Here is a 17517-nt window from a genome sequence, read left to right on the forward strand (position 1 = left end):
TCTTCCAAAGTGAAGCTACTTTTCACAGTGGAGGCCACATTCTTCTTTCCCTTGAGTTTATTTAATAGTATTCTCCTGAAATGGCTAATGGATATAAGGAATCCTGGAGAAAAAGGATAGCCTGATCCTAGTAAAAATCAGTCAAGGCACATTTGGCATCTGTAGGTATGACCTTTTTACAAGATCACATTGTATGCTCTAGGTGTCAGATGAAATTTCACGTTTCATTATGAAATTTCTAAAAACCAAAGAGCACAATAGCAAGTAACCATATGATGCAAATGTTGCCCTTTAAAAAGTTGAGACTGCTGCAGTTAGGGGGAACATTCATTTGCTTATTTTTTAAGACCATCAATTGCTTAATTTTAGAATAAAATTTATAAACATCAGTTTTTAGGAAGTAGAGATAGATTTAAAACAATTTTTTTGCAGAGCATCAGTGTAGTCATTGATGCTAGGTCTGGCTTTTACAACTCAGGTTAAAAGAGCCTTAGAACAAGTCAGGCCAGCATCATCATACATTATAATAAAGATTGTTTCTTTCCAGGACGATTTGAATAGAATGCCCAAGAGGGGCATTATTTAGGAAACACTGATCTTGGAAGGACAAATAAGTAATCAAATAAACTTAAGAATGTTTTCTCTCCCTTAGTGAAACCTTAAAATGGAACAGCTCAAAAAGTTCCAGTGGAACAGCCTCAGAGCAGTTAGTGGCAGGGCATGAGGCGCCCACTACCCGCCCAATCACAGCAGGGTTAGAACTAACATTGCATGCAGTCCGCCCGCGTGATTGGCTGAACATCTGTAAGTGCTTAATGGCTAGACAAATAGCAGTCCAGAGGGAGGGGGTCAGATGGAGGAGACATCAATAATGCAGATATGGGACATAATTTTTTCTCTGCAAGGGAGAACTGATGACACACAGGATGGCTGCAAGTCTCAAGGAGGCTGTTGAAGAGGGCATAGAAAACGACCATGGGATGCCTGCATCTAAAAAACTGCAGGGTGAACGAGGTGGAGGAGCTGCACTCAAGGAGAATGTTTGTCAGGTAGAAAATGTCCACTTGCCTTCTGATTGCATGCTTATCTTTTAAGAGAAGCCCTCTCCATTTTCTGATGGCCCGTTCATTATTAGGATAATAATTTTATTGAATGATTCCAGTGCAGTCGCTTCCCTTTGAGGATTTAACTCTTCTCCCTCCCCACAAAAAGAGAAAGTAAGAGAAGTATATAGTGTTGGTGAACCACTTGCCCCTTGTTGCCCATAAGTAGATGACCTGAAATAGGTCTCAAATGGGAGAAGTGAATCTGTGAATCTGTGGTTGCTCACTCAAAGATAATTTTCCTGTACCTCTCAAGGCGTGAGAATCTTCGGGTTTCTAAGGAATTTTCCAAGGGTAATTTTTGCTATAAGATTTGTTTAAAAAACAATTTTAATATTTTTTGCTTTAAAGTAGTAACTTTAGAGGACCTACCATTTATATAACTTTAGAGACCCTACTGCCTATATTTTTCTAATTAATTAATAAATGTTTATACAGTATTTACTATGTTTTAAGCATTGTCCCAATCACTATAAATATTACATCATATCATATTGATTACAATAATCTCATAAGGTAGATTATTATCATTATTAAACTCATTTTATACTTGAGGAAACAGGCACAAATATGTTAAATGGTGAAGCCAGGATATAAACCCAGGCAATCTGCGTTTAGAGTCTTAACCAAACCACTGTGTTGTATTGCCTATATATGAGATATGACTTCACTTTATTGTTTTAAGAGCCTTTATTTATTTGACTTGGGAGTAGAGTCAATTAAATGATTGTTTTGGTTATATTCTCTTTTTATGGTCTTGATTTACCTTTGTAAATTCTTAAAAATTAGCATATAAAAATTTTGAAGATATTCATTTGTTTGTTTTATTCCTAACCGAAATAGCTAAAAAATAAAACTAATCCAGGCTAATATAATTTCAACTCAGTTTCTTTGTTCATTTTCACTATTGTGTACACACACACACACACACACACACATTTTGATCAGAGAAGGTTGACCATATTCAGACCAGCTCCCAAACACAGGGTTAGTCCTCAGAGACTTATACCCACAGAGATTATTAACAGAAAATGATAAATGAAATTATGGTGACTCAGTGGTCCTGGCTTGTTTAGATCAGTATTTGTTTAAATCTGTTTTCCTTGTGTAATTTATTAATAGTGCCTCTTTTTACTCTCAAGTGTCCCACTTTGAAAGATACAGTATTTGTCCATTTTTATGTGTGAATAGTGGATAATGGGAGAGCCAAACATGTGAGACTAGTTCAGACTACAAGTTGATTAAGATCTTGAGGTCCCCTCTTAATCTCTAGCTGCCTCTGGCCTTATTCCCTGCTAAAGTTCTACTCACTCGTTTATTTTATGTTAAGTGACCAAGACCTTTTCTATTTTTTTGAGTTCCTAAAGATACTAGATTTACCTAGCCACATGTTCCCTTTATTCTCTTATAGAATAAGTATAAAACTTTTTTTTTTTTTGCTAATCACTATGGGGAAACTAGTCAAGATGTTGGAAGGGTTAAAAGTAACAAATATTAGGAATTTGCACAATTTTCATAAATTTTCATATGTTTTCAGAGCAACAGATCTAGATAGATCTTACTTCTTAAGGCCCTATCTTAAGTGGTACCCTGTCTTACATGAGATCATCTGAGAAAGATGGTATCTCTGAGCGGGTTTGTATCTCAAGGGTTGTTTAAACCTTAGTTGGAGCTCTTTTAGAACAGTTGTGACCTAAGTCTAGCTAGCTAGTATCTCTTGTTGAACCTTTACAGTAGTCTTCTCAATTGTTTCTTTGCTTCGTTTCTCATCTTTCTACTTTTTGAAAAAATTTATCTTTATTGTTAAAAGTATTATAGATGCCCCCCTTTCCCCCCTATTGACCCCCTCCTCCCCACTCTTTTTTTTTTTTTAATATATTTCATTGATTTTTTTTTACAGAGAGGAAGGGAGAGGGATAGAGAGTTAGAAACATCGATGAGAGATAAACATCGATCAGCTGCCTCCTGCACACACCCCACTGGGGATGTGCTCGCAACCTAAGTACATGCCCTTGACCAGAATCAAACCTAGGACCTTTCATTCCGCAGGCCGACGCTCTAGCCACTGAGCCAAACCGGTTAGGGCCTCCTCCCTGCTCTTACCCTCTCTCCAGGCCTTTACCACATGGTTATGCATATGTTATTTGATTAATCTCTTCCTGCCTCCCTGCTTCTCTTCCCCCCCTTCCCTCTAAGAATCGCCTGTCTGTTCCATGCTTTCATGTCTCTGGATTTAGTTTTTTTGTCAGTTTATTTTGTTCATTATATTCCACATATAAGTGAGATCATGTGATGTTTGTCTTTCTTTGACTGGCTCGGCATAATACTCTGTTGTCTCAAAGGGTAATTTTTTACAACTGCATGGTATTCCACTGTGTAAAGGTAACACAGCTTTTTTATCCACTCTACTGATGGACACTTGGGCTGTTTCCAGATCTTAGCTATTGTAAATAGCGCTGCTATTATAAATATTTTCTTTCTTTTAAAAAAAAGTATTTTTATTGATTTCAGAGAGGAAGGGAGAGGGAGAGAGAAATAGAAACATCAGTGAGAGAGAGAATCATTGATCGGCTGTCTCTGCAATCCGGGGATGTGCCCTTGACTGGAACCAAACCTGGGACCTTTCAGTCCACAGGCTGACACTATCCATTGAGCCAAACCGGCTAGGGTGTAAATATTTTCTTTCTGATTTTTGTTTCGGGTTTCTTAGGATATATTCCTAGATCAGTTTTCTATTCTTAAACTCATTTTCCATGTAGCAATCACAAGGATCTCTTTTTAAATGAGTAACTGATTTTAGCCTTCCCTTGGTAAAGCTATCTAATGAAACACCTAAAATCTGAAACTCTGTACCGTAATCTGTAAGGTCACATAATTAGGCCTTTGCCTCTCTTGTACCTCATTTTCTACCACTTACAACTTTTGTTCACTTTGGTCCCATGACACTGGCTTTCCTTGTGCTTCTCAGACATGCCATGGTTTTTTTCTATTTGTGGACTTTCTGTACTTGCTGCTTTCCTGGTCCTTCCTTCACATCAAATGGCTGACTTGTCATTCAGAGCTAATCTGAGCAGCCATTCCTAATCACCCAGTCCAAAGTATCTATTTGAATTTTCTACCTTCAATTCTCTACAATAATGCTTATCATGTCTGATATCTTTTCTGTTTAAGTTTTTACTTGTATTTTCTATCCTTAGAATATAAGAACCATAAGAACCAGGGATCTTGTTCTACCTGGTAGTCATTAAATATTGCATGAATGGTTGGTGAGATTTCTTGTTTCTGGCAAAGCTACTTATTAATCTTTGCCTTCCTAAGGGCCTTCTTGGGATTTTTAAAAATCTTTTTCTATAGCCCTAGGCAAAGCTACTTATTAATCTTTGCCTTCCTAAGGGCCTTCTTGGGATTTTTAAAAATCTTTTTCTATAGCCCTAACCGGTTTGGCTCAGTGGATGGAGCATTGCCTCGGAGACTGAAGGGTCCCAGGTTCAATTCCGGTCAAGGGCACTTGCCTGGGTTGGGGGCTCAATCCCCATTAAAGGGTGTGCAGGAGGCGGCTGATCAATGATTCTCTCATCATTGATGTTTCTCTCCCTCCCCCACCCCTCTCCCTTCCTCTTTGAAATCACTAAAAATATATTAAAAAAAGACAAAAAAACAAAAAACTTTTTCTATAGACAGATCTGTTTTCTTTTTCTTAACAGAACTGTGAGAAATTGGGTGAGCTGCTGTTATGTGAGGCTCAGTGCTGTGGAGCTTTCCACCTGGAGTGCCTTGGATTAACTGAGATGCCCAGAGGAAAATTTATCTGCAATGAATGTCGCACAGGTAAAGTTAGATATAGAGGGATCTTCTTCCTAAGAAGGTTTGAGTTTTAAGTTTTTCATTTATAGGAGACACTGTTTTGTTGCAATACTGAGCTAGTTGCTAGAAACAGAGATAGCTGCTATGCAGTCTTTGCCCTCAGAAGAGCTTCCAAATTTGTAATGAATGTATAATATAGCATAATGTAGTGCAAAAGTGTTGTAATGGAGATACTAGTACATTTAAAGTGCTGTGTGAACAAAGATGAGACGGTGCCATAGAAGGAGATACCTGAGTTTGGCTTTAAGAGAGAAATAGAAATTGGTGTGGAGATGGGAAGGACAGAGGGCCTAGTAATGAAATTAGAGAATATTTGTTGAATAGGAACTATAGATCATTGCTTTTAGAGTTTAAGATATTTTAGGAAAGAGGCACTGCTTAGTGACAAGGAAGGCTGCTGGGATACTGGTGATTATTTATATTTCTTGACTAGAGGCCCAGTGCATGAATTTGCATGGGTGGGGTCCCTCAGCCTGGCAGGTGATCGCTGTGGAGGGCCTGATTGAGGCTGCGGGAGGTTGGCGGTGGGGAGGGGCTGCAGGAGGTTCCAATTGGGGCTGGCCGGCAGTGGGGGAGGGGCCGTGGGAGGTTGGCCAGCCATGGGAGGTTGGCTGTGGGAGCGCACTGACCATCAGGGGGCAGCTCCTGCATTGAACATCTGTCCCCTGGTGGTCAGTGCGTGTCAAAGTGACCGGTTAACTGGTCATTTGGTCGTTCAGTCGCTTAGGCTTTTGTATATATAGATTTGAGTGGTGATTGCGTAAGCATATTTACTTCATGATTATTCATAGACTAGAGGCCAATTGCACGAAATCGTGCATGGGGGGGGGGTGGCGGGGAGGGTGTCCCTCAGCCCAACCTGCACCCTCTCCAATCTGGGACATCCCTCTCACAATCCAGGACTGCTGGCTCCCAACCACTCACCTGCCTGCCTGCCTGATTGCCCCCTAACCACTCCCCTGCCTGCCTGATTGACACCTAACTGCCCTCCCCTGCCAGCCTGGTCGCCTCTAACTGCCCTCTCTTACCAGCCTGGTTGCCCATAACTGCCCTGCCGGCCTGGTCACCCCTAACTGCCCTCCCCTGTTGGCCTGGTCCTCCCCAACTGTCCTCCCCTGCAGGCCTGATCGCCCCCAACTACCCTCCCCTGCTAGCCATCTTGTGTCCACATGGGGGTGGTCATCTTTTACCACATGGGGGTGGCCATCTTGTGTGTTGGAGTGATGGTCAATTTGCATATTACCTCTTTATTATATAGGATTATTATATAGGATACATATAAAGAGGTAATATGCTAATTTGTTCGTTACAGTGTCCCAGTCACGACCAGTCTGTGGGCGGGGACAGAGGCTGCCTGCGTGCGTCCCCGCCCAGCACTGAGGTGACAATGCATTGGAGGGGGGCTGGGCTTGACGAGGGACCTCAGGCCACACCCCCGGCCCTGGCACCAGGCCGGGAGACCTCAGGCCGCACCCCACCTCAGGCCGCGTCCCCTGCCCGCAGGGCTTGACAGGGGACCTCAGGATGCGCTCCCTGCCCCGGCTCTAGGCTGGGAGACCTCAGTCTGTGCCCCCACATCCCAGCGCTGGGCCGGGGGACCTCAGGTCACGCCCCCTCCCCAGCACCAGGCTGGGAGACCTCAGACCATGCCCCACCTCAGGCCGCGCCCACTGCCCCAGCACCGGGCCAGGGGACCTCAGGCCATGTTCCCAACCCCGGCGCTGGGCCAGAGACCTCAGTCTGCACCCCCTGCCTCAGCACCAGGGCCGGGGGACCTGAGGCTGCGCCCCCTGCTTGGCAGGGCTTAACAGGGGACCTGAGACTGCGCCCCCCCACTTAGCATAGTTAGTTATTTTGAGATTCAGCAATATTGTTGCAGGTATTGAGAGTTCATTCCTTTTTATTGTTGAGTAATATTTCATTGTATGGATGTACCACAGTTTGTTTATTCATCTATTGATATACATTTGGGCTGTTCTCAGCTTGAGCTGTGAACATTGAGTTCTTTGTATGGATACGTTGTCTTTTCTCTTGTGTAAATACTTAAAAGTAGATGGCTGCATCATATGTTAGGTATATGTTTAATTTTAAAAGAAACATCCAAATATTTTTCCAAAATGTTTGTACCATTTTCATTGCTATCAGTAATATATGAGAGTTTCTGTTCTTCCACATCTTCAACAAGACTTGTTATTGTCGGTCTTTTTCATTTTAGTCATTCTGACATGTGTGGTGGTATCTCAGTATGGTTTTGTTGTACATCTGCCTGAAGACAAATGATATTGTGCATCTTATGTGCTTATTTGCTGTTGTCTTTGATGAAGTGTGTCCGTTCAAGTTTTTATTTTTATTTTTATTATTTTTTTATTTAGGTTGCTTATTTTCTTACCTGTTGAGTTTTAAGAGTTCTTTATATATATTCTGGATACAAGTTCTGTATCAGATCCAAGTTCCTTTTCAGATTAGTCTCCCAATATGTGTTTTGTTTCATATCCTTTCTTTTTTTCTTTTTAAAAAAGTTTTTTTTAATTGATTTTTAGAGAGAAAGGAAGGGAGAGAGAGAGAGCTAAACATCACGCCCCCTACCGAGGATGGAGCCCTCCAACCCGGGTATGTGTCCTGATGGGCAATCCAATCGGCAACCCAATCAACTGAGCCACACCAGTGAGGGCTTTTTTTTCATTTCCTTAATGTTGTCCTTTGAAGAGCAGAAGTATTTAATTTTGATCAAGTCCAGTTTATCAATTTGTTCTTCTGGTGGACTTTACTTTAGTGTCATATCTGAAACATATAGCTTAACCCAGTGGTCACAAAGATTTTCTTTGTTTTCTTCTGAAAATTTTATAGTTTTAGGTTTTACATTTAGGCCTATGAACTATTTTGAATTAATTTTTGTACATGATGTGAGGTAAAGAGAGTTTATTATTTTTGAGGATAGGAAAGTTTACCCTAGTTTGTTTTTTGTTTTTTTGTTTTTTGTTTTTTAATATATTTTATTGATATTTTACAGAGAGGAAGGGAGAGGGATAGAGAGCTAGAAACATCGATGAGAGAGAAACATAGATCAGCTGCCTCCTGCACACCTCCCACTGGGGATGTGCCCGCAACCAAGGTACATGCCCTTGACCGGAATCGAACCCGGGACCCTTCAGTCCGCAGGCTGACGCTCTATCCACTGAGCCAAACCGGTTTCGGCTACCCTAGTTTTAATAAAGAAGAATAAAAGAGTCATTTCTTATTGGTATAGCTCACCCTGTTTTCCTACAGTAGGGTGACCACACCATCATTTATTAATATTGGCTACTGGTTATTCAGTATCAGGCAATAATTTGCTTCTTACCAAATACATTTTTAATTTTTTTCCTAAAAATCTTTATTAATTGGACAATCTTACTATTTATAGATGAGATGGGTTATTTTAATGAGCTCCTATTTCCATTTAAGTGCCAGAGGCAGGATTTATGTTCAGTCTCTCAAGCCTGCATTCTTCCCCTTATATTGTATTGTTTCTGAGACAGGTAGGTTGTGTTTTGTTTTTTATTTTTGTTACAGAAATCCTTAGACATATACAAAAAGGACACTTACAACGAATCCCCATGTATTCATCACTTAGCTTCAGTAGTTACCAACTTTTCTTTCCAGGTCATTTTACCTATATCTTTCAAAAGGTCTAACAGTTACAACTTTAAAAAAATACATATATATACTTACCTGGCAGGGGAGATACATTGATCACGAAGGTGGTTTTCCCAGGGTGAGGCTTATCCACTGCACTCTGGATGTGCTGATCCGTGCAATTTCCCCAACTGTGGGAAACTCTAGTGCATAATTTGTGGTAGTGGGGGACTGCATTCACACTCTCCCCTGTAAGAAAATAAACACATATATCCAGTGTTGGCAAAGTTATACAGTAACTATGTATCATCTACCCAGCCCCATTTTCAAATTTTCCCACTTACCTCAAAGATGTCTTTTTACAGTGTTTTGAATAAAATCCAAATAAATAAGATCCTTGTATTGTATTTTTCATATATCAATCAACAACATTAAGTGTCCCATCCCCCTCACCCTATTTTTTTTTCATCATCATGAGGTTTAAAATTTTTTTATTAAAAATATTTCTTTAAAATATTTTTATTGATTTCAGAGAGGAAGGGAAAAGGAGAGGGAGATAGAAACATCAATGATGAGAATCATTGGTCGGCTGCCTCCTGCATGTCCCAAACTGGGGTTGAGCCCGCAACCCAGGCATGTGCCCCCACCAGGAATCGAGCTGTTACCTTCTGGTTTATAGGTCAATGTTCAACCACTGAGCCATGCCGGCCGGGCTTTTTAAATTTTTTTTTGTTAATCCTCATCCGAGGATATTTTTCTCATTGATTTTTTAAATTTTTTTTTAGAGAGAGAGAGTGGAAGGAAGGGGGAGAGATAGAGACATTGATGTCAGAGAGACACATCGATTGATTGCCTCCTGCACTCACTCCAATCAGGGCAGGTATCAAGCCTGCAGCCAAGGTAATTGCCCTTGACCAGAATTGAACCACTAATCCAAGCTAGCCAGGGCATGAATTTTATTTTTATTTATTGATTTTATTAAATTAATTGGGGTGACTGTGGTTAATAAGATCATATAGGTTTCAAGTGTACATTTCTATGATACAAGATCTGTATATTGTACTTGTGTGTCCACCACCCAAAGCCAAACCATCTATTGTCAACATATATTAGGCCACCATCACTCCCACCACTTTCTGGCAACCGCCGCACTGCTATCTCTGTCTATAGTTTAGTTTTATATCTCACATATGAGTGAAATCGTATGGTTCTTAGCTTTTTCTGACTAATTTCCCTAGCATAATATTCTCAAGGTCTATCCATGTTGTCCCAAATGGCAGTATTTCGTCTTTACTTATGCTCAGTAATAATTCCATTGTCTATATGTACCACATCTTTATCCAATCTTCTATTGAAGGACACTTTTGTTGTCTCCATGTCTTGGCCACCATGAATAATGCTGCAGTAAACATGGGGGTGCATATATCTTTGCAAATAAATGTTTTCGAGTTTTTCGGGTAGATACCCAGGAGAGGGATTGCTGGGTTATATAGTAACTCTTAATTTTTTGAGGACACCAGACTGTTTTCCATAGTGGCTGTACCATTCTACATTCCCACCAGCAGGGAATGAGGGTTCCCTTTTCTCCACAACCTCTCCAACACTTGTTATTACTTGTCCTGTTGATAATAGTCATTCTAACAGTTGTGAGTGGTATGGTATCTTGTAGTTTTTTGTTTTTGTTAATCCTTACATGATTTTTTTTCCATTGCTTTTCAGAGAGAGTGGAACGGAGGGGGAGAGAGAGAGAAAGAGAGAGAAACATAGATGTGAGAGAGACACATCAACTAGTTGCCTCTCACACACGCCCCAACGGGGGACAAGGGGAGTGAACCTTCTACTTGGGTACATGCCCTTAACCCGGAATCAAACCCGAGACCCTTTGGTGTGTGGGCCAATACACTAACCACTTAACCACAACAGCCAGGGCTCTCATTGTAGTTTTGATTTGCATTTCTCTAGTAGCTAGTGAGATTGAACATTTTTCATATATCTGTTGGCCTTTTGTATGTCTTCTTGCTCACTCTGTTTTTCATTGTCATTTATTTGTTGAGACTGGTCATTTGTCCTACTAACTTTTCCACATTTTAAATTTGATGATTGCATCCTTGAGGTGTCCCTTTATTTATTTTTTATCAGTATTTATTTATTTATTTAATTTAATAAATCTTTATTGTTCAGATTATTACAATTGTCCCTCATTTTTCCCCCCATAGCTCCCCTCCACCCGGTTCTCACCCCACCCTTTGCCCTTACCTCCCCCCACACTGTCCTCATCCATAGGTGTATGATTTTTGTCCAGTCTCTTCCTGCACTCCCCCATACTCCTTTCCCCCTGAGAATTATCAGTCCACTCCCTTTCTATGCCCCTGATTCTATTATATTCACCAGTTTATTCTGTTCCTCAGATTTTTAATTCACTTGATTTTTAGGTTCACTTATTGATAGATATGTATTTGTTGTTCATAATTTTTATCCTTACTTTCTTCTTCTTCTTCTTAAACAATACCTTTCAGCATTTCATATAATACTGGTTTGGCGGTGATGAACTCCTTTAGCTTTTTCTTATCTGTGAAGCTCTTTATCTGCCCTTCCATTCTGAATAATAGCTTTGCTGGGTAGAGTAGTCTTGGTTGTAGGTTCTTGCTATTCATCACTTTGAATATTTCTTGCCACTCCCGTCTGGCCTGCATAGTTTCTGTTGAGAAATCAGCTGACAATTGTATGGGTGTTCCCTTGTAGGTAACTAACTGTTTTTCTCTTGCTGCTTTTAATATTCTCTCTTTGTCTTTTGCTCTTGGCATTTTAATTATGATGTGTCTTGGTGTGGTCCTCTTTGGATTCCTTTTGTTTGGGGTTCTCTGCGCTTCCTGGACTTGTAAGTCTATTTCTTTCACCAGGTGGGGGAAGTTTTCTGTCATTATTTCTTCAAATAGGTTTTCAGTATCTTGCTCTCTCTCTTCTTCTGGCACCCCCATAATTCAGATGTTGGTACGCTTGAAGTTGTCCCAGAGGCTTCTTACACTATCTTCAACTTTTTGGATTTTTTTTTTTTTTTTTTTGCTTTTCCATTGAGTGTTTTTTGCTTCTTTGTATTTCAAATCTTCGACTTGATTCTTGCGTTCCTCTAGTCTGCTGTTGGGTCTCTGTATAATATTTTTTATTTCAGTCAGTGTATGTTTAATTTCTAGTTGGTCCTTTTTCATATCTTCAAGGGTCTCGTTATATTTATCGGCCTTTTCTAGGATATTCTTGAAAAGCCTTATAACTGTTTTTGAATTCTATATCCAGTCGTTTGTTTTCCTCCATTTCTTTCGTTTGTGATCTGTTTCTTCGTCTCCCCATTTTTCACTGCTTCCCTGAGTTGGTAGGGTAGCTCTGTGTGCTAGGTTTCCTATATGGCCCAGTGGGTCCGCCTCCCCAGTTAACCTGAGGTGGACACTCTTGGTGCACCCCTTTGTGGACTGTGTGTACAGCCTTGTTGTAGTTAAGTCTTGATTGTTGTTGTTATCACTGGGAGGAATTGACCTGCAGGCCAGTTGGCTATGAGGATCAGCTGTGTCTACACTGGGAGATTTTCAGTGCTGGAGACAGCCTTATAGGATTAGCCTTGCCAGATTGCAAAAGCCTCTGTGCTCAGCTTGGAAGGGGTGGAGTCTCAGGGCGGAGCAGACAGTCTTGGCTTCCCGTCAGCCCTGCCCTTGCGCTCGAGTCTCCAGACCTCTACCTTCCGCATGAGTCTCCAGACCTCTGCCTTCCGCGGTTCCTGAGTTTCCGCCTTACAGTCCAGATTTCCCCCGTAAGAGCGTGTGTCCCCAGGGCTCGCCCGGAACTGCGGTTCAGTGCAGTGGGAACTGGGTTTCAGTGCAGTCAGGAGCTTCTGACTCCCTTCCGCTAGGGAAAGCCTGTGGTAACCTCTGCAGTCAGTCTTTGTGCGCACTCGCGCCTCCAGACCCCTGCCACCGCGGCTCCCCTGAGTCTCCGTGTGCCTTTCTCTCTACCTGACAGTCCAAACTCCCCCTGTATGAGCCTGGGTCCACAGGGTTTCGCCCGGAACTGAGGTTCAGTGCAGTCGGAACTGGGGTTCAGTGCAGTTGGGGGCTTCCTTCCCCCTCCCGCCAGAGAAAGCCAGCCAGGCACTCCACCGCCCTTCCTCTCTGCGCGTGCGTGTCTCCGTACTGAGGTAGCTCTTTGCTGCTCCTTCTTCGTGAGCTTTCCTCTTTCCTTCTAGTTGTAGAATTTCCACTCAGCCAGCTTTCCTGTGGTTCTGGATGGTGTCCGTTCTGTCTTTTAGTTGTAGTTTTGAAACTGTTGTGCGGGGCAGCAGTTTAGGTGCTTACCTATGCCGCCATCTTGGTTTCTTCCTCCTGAGGTGTCCCTTTAACTTGTTTCTCTTAACTCCATATTTCCTGGAAACTTGTAGTTAGATCTAAAGACTGGGTTAGTTTCAGGTCAGTTTTCTTTTGGCAAGGTGATGTGTACTTCCTATTACTTCTTATTTATGTCAGCGTTTACCACTTAATAGTAATACCAAGATTGAGTTAGTCCTGTTGTGAGCCTGATTAGTCTGTTATAAAGTTCCTTACTGTGATATTGTGATTTATAATAAATGTATATTTTGTCTTTGCCTAGTTTATGGCACAGAGCTCCTTAAATCCTTGGAATTTCCTAAATGATATTAGTGGTAAAGATGTCATTTGTATGTCTTTCGTTATGTTAATGAGGTGACTTTGGACCCATCTTAGGATGGAGGCTGATTGCCTGAACCTTCTTTGCCATGGCTCTTGCGGCTCAGTTGGTTGGGAATTGAAACCTCGGTGCATTGGAGGACTGTTAATTCCCAGTCAGGGTACATGCCCCAATTTCGGGCATCCCCCATAGGGGGCAAGCAGGGGCAGACAATCAATGTTTCGCTCTCACCCTCTCCCTCTCTCTCTAAAAATCAATTCAAAAATAAAGAACCAACCTTGTGACTAGAGGGTTGGAACTTTCAGTCCCACCTCCCTGGCTTCAAAGGAGGGGAGAGGGGCTGGAGGTTGAAACTGTCCCCAATCATGCCTATGTAATGATTCATCCATCAAAACCCAAAAGAATGGAGCTCAAAGAGCTTCTGGGTGAACATGTGGAGATTCTAGGATAGTGGTGTGCTTGGAGAGAACATGGAATCTCTGAGCCCTTTCCCCATACCTTGCCCTATGCAGCTCTTCCATCTAACTGTTCCTGAGTTACAGTAAACCCTCGATTTTTTTGGACCTCGATTTAACAGACTCGATTTAAGGGACTAAATTTCAGGTCCATATGTCATATGTGAAAATTAGCAGCCTGTTAATTTTAAAACGCTTTTAACCAATATTTGCTTCTAATTAAATTAACAGATTATTTTTTGTTGATATTAATTTACTGTTATTTTTAACAAATTTTAGCAAATAGGCCATATGTTGAAAAAAACACACTGTAGTAATATTGCTGACATAAATAAATATTATATATCTACAACTATAGTCTACATATTTAAATCCAAGAGTCACTGCTTGTTAACAGTGTTTGGGGAATGATTAGCATGTGATCACACCACATCTTAAACAATAATTGGTTCTGGCTTTGTTATCTGTGATGTGACTTTCTGCAGCAGTTTTGTTGTTGTTAATCCTCACCTAAGGATTTTTCCACTGATTTTTTTTATTTTTATTTAATTTAGAGTGGAAGGGAGGGATGGGGGACAGAGATATCTGTATTAGAGGGACACATCAATTGGTTGCCTTCCACACATGCCTGGCTCTGTAGCAGGTTTAATGTCTGATGTTCCAACTTGAGTTAAGCCCTAGTATGTGCAGTTGTTTACTAGCAGTGACTAGTGAATGCACACATTTACTAGATCTATTCAGTATAAATTTAAAATTACAGTAATATGTATAGAAAACTTTTCTGTGAAATTAAACTTTTCATACATACTTAATTACACAAATATGTCTACATAAGTAAAAACAGGTAAACTCACGTTTGTCAATTTTTTAACACATGCATTCGGAAAACCTACTTTATTATATAACATACTTTTGGCTTTAATGGACACCCCCAGTAAGCACCATGTCTCCCTGAATCCTGTGAGCTGCTCTAGCAAATTAATTGAACTCAAGAAGGGGATCATGGGAACCCTCTGATTTATAGTTAGTTGTTCAAAAGTACAGGTGACAACCTGAACTCAGCAATTGGTGTCTGAAGGGGGGCATGTACATGACAGTTTTGTAGGACTGAGCCCTTAACCTATGGGATCTGATGTTATCTCCAGGTAGATATTGTCAGAATCGATTTGAATTATAGGACAGCGAGTTGTTGCAGAATTGCCTGGTGAGGTGGGAACACATCCTACACCCAACACCTCCCCCACCCCCAGGTGGAACGTGGTGCAGAATTGTGTATTCACTAAATTTTCAGCTAGTGGTTTAGCATTGGGTGAATCCTTGAATTGGTATTAATTTGTTACCTTTTTTCTCTTTTCCTAGGAATCCATACCTGTTTTGTATGTAAACAGAGTGGGGAAGATGTTAAAAGGTGCCTTCTGCCCTTGTGTGGAAAGTTTTACCATGAAGAGTGTGTCCAGAAGTACCCACCCACTGTCATGCAGAACAAGGGCTTTCGGTGCTCCCTTCACATCTGTATAACCTGCCATGCTGCTAATCCAGCCAGTGTTTCTGCATCTAAAGGTATGGCTTGTAAACCAATGTAACTGTAAAATCTCAGTTTCAGTGGTAATGGATGTTTCCAGATGCCACGTGGCATGTCGCTTCATGACCTCTCTAGCTTTTGTCAGAGTACCAGTATTTTATGAGAGAGACAAGAGAGTAATGGATTAGTTAAGTAGCCATCACATTGTATTCTATGGAGTGCTAACATTATGTGGTTGTTTTAAATATTGGATTTTGTGTCTTCATCCCCTTATCTACTCCATTACACCATAGTATATTCTCCTGTGGACCCTTTATATCTGCAGTTGTCAGATGTGATATCATTTAGACATGCATGTAGGTCAGAATTGAGGTTTTTGTTTTGTGTTGATTTGCTTTTGTTTGTTTATTTGTTTTTTAATGGGAACACCTATCTTGAAAGCCTTTTTCTGCTTTTCATAGGGGGAAAACTGAGGTTTCTAAAACTATATGTGCATGTAGATAACTCAAGAGCTTTTTTTTATTGATTTCAGAGAGGAAGGGGGAGGGAGAGGGGGAGAAAGGTAGAAACATCAATGATGAGAGAGAATCATTGATCAACTGCCTCTTGCACGCCCCCTACTGGGGATCGAGCCCGCAACCCAGGTATGCGCCCTTGACCAGAATCAAACCCGGAACCCTTCAGTTCCTAGGCTGATGCTCTATCTACTGAGCAAAACTGACTAGGGCTTGTTTTGTTTTTGTTAAAATTAATGGGATATTTTTCCCATTAATTTTTTTTTTAAGAGTGGAAGGGAGGGGAACAGAGAGAGAGAGAGAAACATCAGTGTGAGAGAGACACATCAATTGGTTGCCTCCTGCACCCGTCCTGACCAGGGCCTGGGATTGAACCCACAACCAAGGTATATGCCCATTACTCAGAATGGAACCCTACGATCCTTCAGTCTGAGAGCTTACGCTCTAAGCACTGAACAAACCAGCCAGTGAGATAACTCAGGTTTTTAAATCTGTTCCTACTGGGAAAACAGTCATTTGTTTCTGTCCAGTAATAGTGGGTCTCTTACTGGTTGTCTTTTTGTTGTTGTTGTTAATCCTCACCCGAGAATATTTTTTCCATTGATTTTTAGAAAGAGTAGTGGAAGGGAGAGGGAGAGACCGAAAGACACATTGAATGGTTGCCTCCTGTAGGGGAACCAGGTTCAATTTCAGGTACCTTGGTTGCACACTGGCCAGGGCAGTCTTGCCTTCTTTAAAAAAAAAATTCAATCTTTTAAGCAGACTGGAAATACCTTTGGTAAGTTGATTTCCAGGCCCTGTAGATCTCATTAGTCTTAAGCATAGTAATTTAACATGCTTGATCAAAATTGCAGTTTAACCATCAGGTACCTTCCTGTTTTCAGTTGTTATTGTAGATTACATTTAGGTGAGTTGGTGAAGTATTTAGAGGATATAGTTCATCTAGAAGGGGTAGAGGAGTTCATTCAAGAATCACAGCATCAGGTAACAAAAGCAAGCGATAGTCTTCTTGCCAGCTGTCTTTTTATTCTGATAGTTCACATCTCCACGTCCCATTTAGTTCTCAAGTGATTCCAGGTTTCCTAGGAGTCAGGGCAGTGGTTTGAAAAGGGCTTTCCTTGGTGAGGGAGGCTCACTTACAGTTGTGGTATCTGACTCCTTATGTTGAAGTCACATAGCTCCCACCTGAGCTTTTCTTAGTGAATTGGTTGTTAAAGATCACCTGCCCTTGTAGTGCTTTCTTTTATCTGTGGCATTTTCTCAGTACTAGCAAATAAGTTTGAATACTCACATTTAATCTCTCCTTGTGTTTTTTTGTTCCTCCCTGGTTTTCCTGGTTTTAGGTCGTCTGATGCGATGTGTCCGCTGCCCTGTGGCATACCACGCCAATGACTTTTGTCTAGCTGCTGGGTCAAAAATACTTGCATCTAATAGTATCATCTGTCCAAATCACTTTACACCCAGGCGGGGCTGCCGAAATCATGAGCACGTTAACGTTAGCTGGTGTTTTGTATGCTCAGAAGGTAAGACATAATTTCTTGATGTATGAATAGTCTAAAAAGAGATTAGTACTGTGTATGTGTGTGTGTGTGTGTATGTGTGTGTGTGTGTGTATGTGTATGTGTGTGTGTGTGTGTATGTGTATACACACTTTTAAATCCTCAACTGAGGATATGTTTGCATTGATTTGAGAAAGAGAGGAAGGTGGGGGGTGGGGGAAAGAGAGAAACTCCAAAGTGAGAAACATCAGTTGC

General features: G+C 41.2%; 1 protein-coding gene across 6 annotated transcripts in view; it reads left to right on the forward strand.

Moving 5' to 3' along the window:
* Positions 1-17517, forward strand: part of NSD1 (nuclear receptor binding SET domain protein 1) — a 146528-nt gene that overhangs the window by 90023 nt on the left and 38988 nt on the right. For all 6 annotated transcript variants that reach the window (XM_080675638.1, XM_080675641.1, XM_080675640.1 and 3 more), the window contains 4 exons: positions 906-1049; positions 4808-4931; positions 15086-15286; positions 17107-17286. In XM_080675638.1, coding sequence (XP_080531764.1) covers positions 906-1049; positions 4808-4931; positions 15086-15286; positions 17107-17286 — 649 coding nt within the window. The remainder of the gene's footprint in view (positions 1-905; positions 1050-4807; positions 4932-15085; positions 15287-17106; positions 17287-17517) is intronic.

The sequence above is a fragment of the Plecotus auritus genome (assembly GCF_963455305.1).
Source record: "Plecotus auritus genome assembly, chromosome: 6".
NCBI lineage: Eukaryota > Metazoa > Chordata > Mammalia > Chiroptera > Vespertilionidae > Plecotus > Plecotus auritus.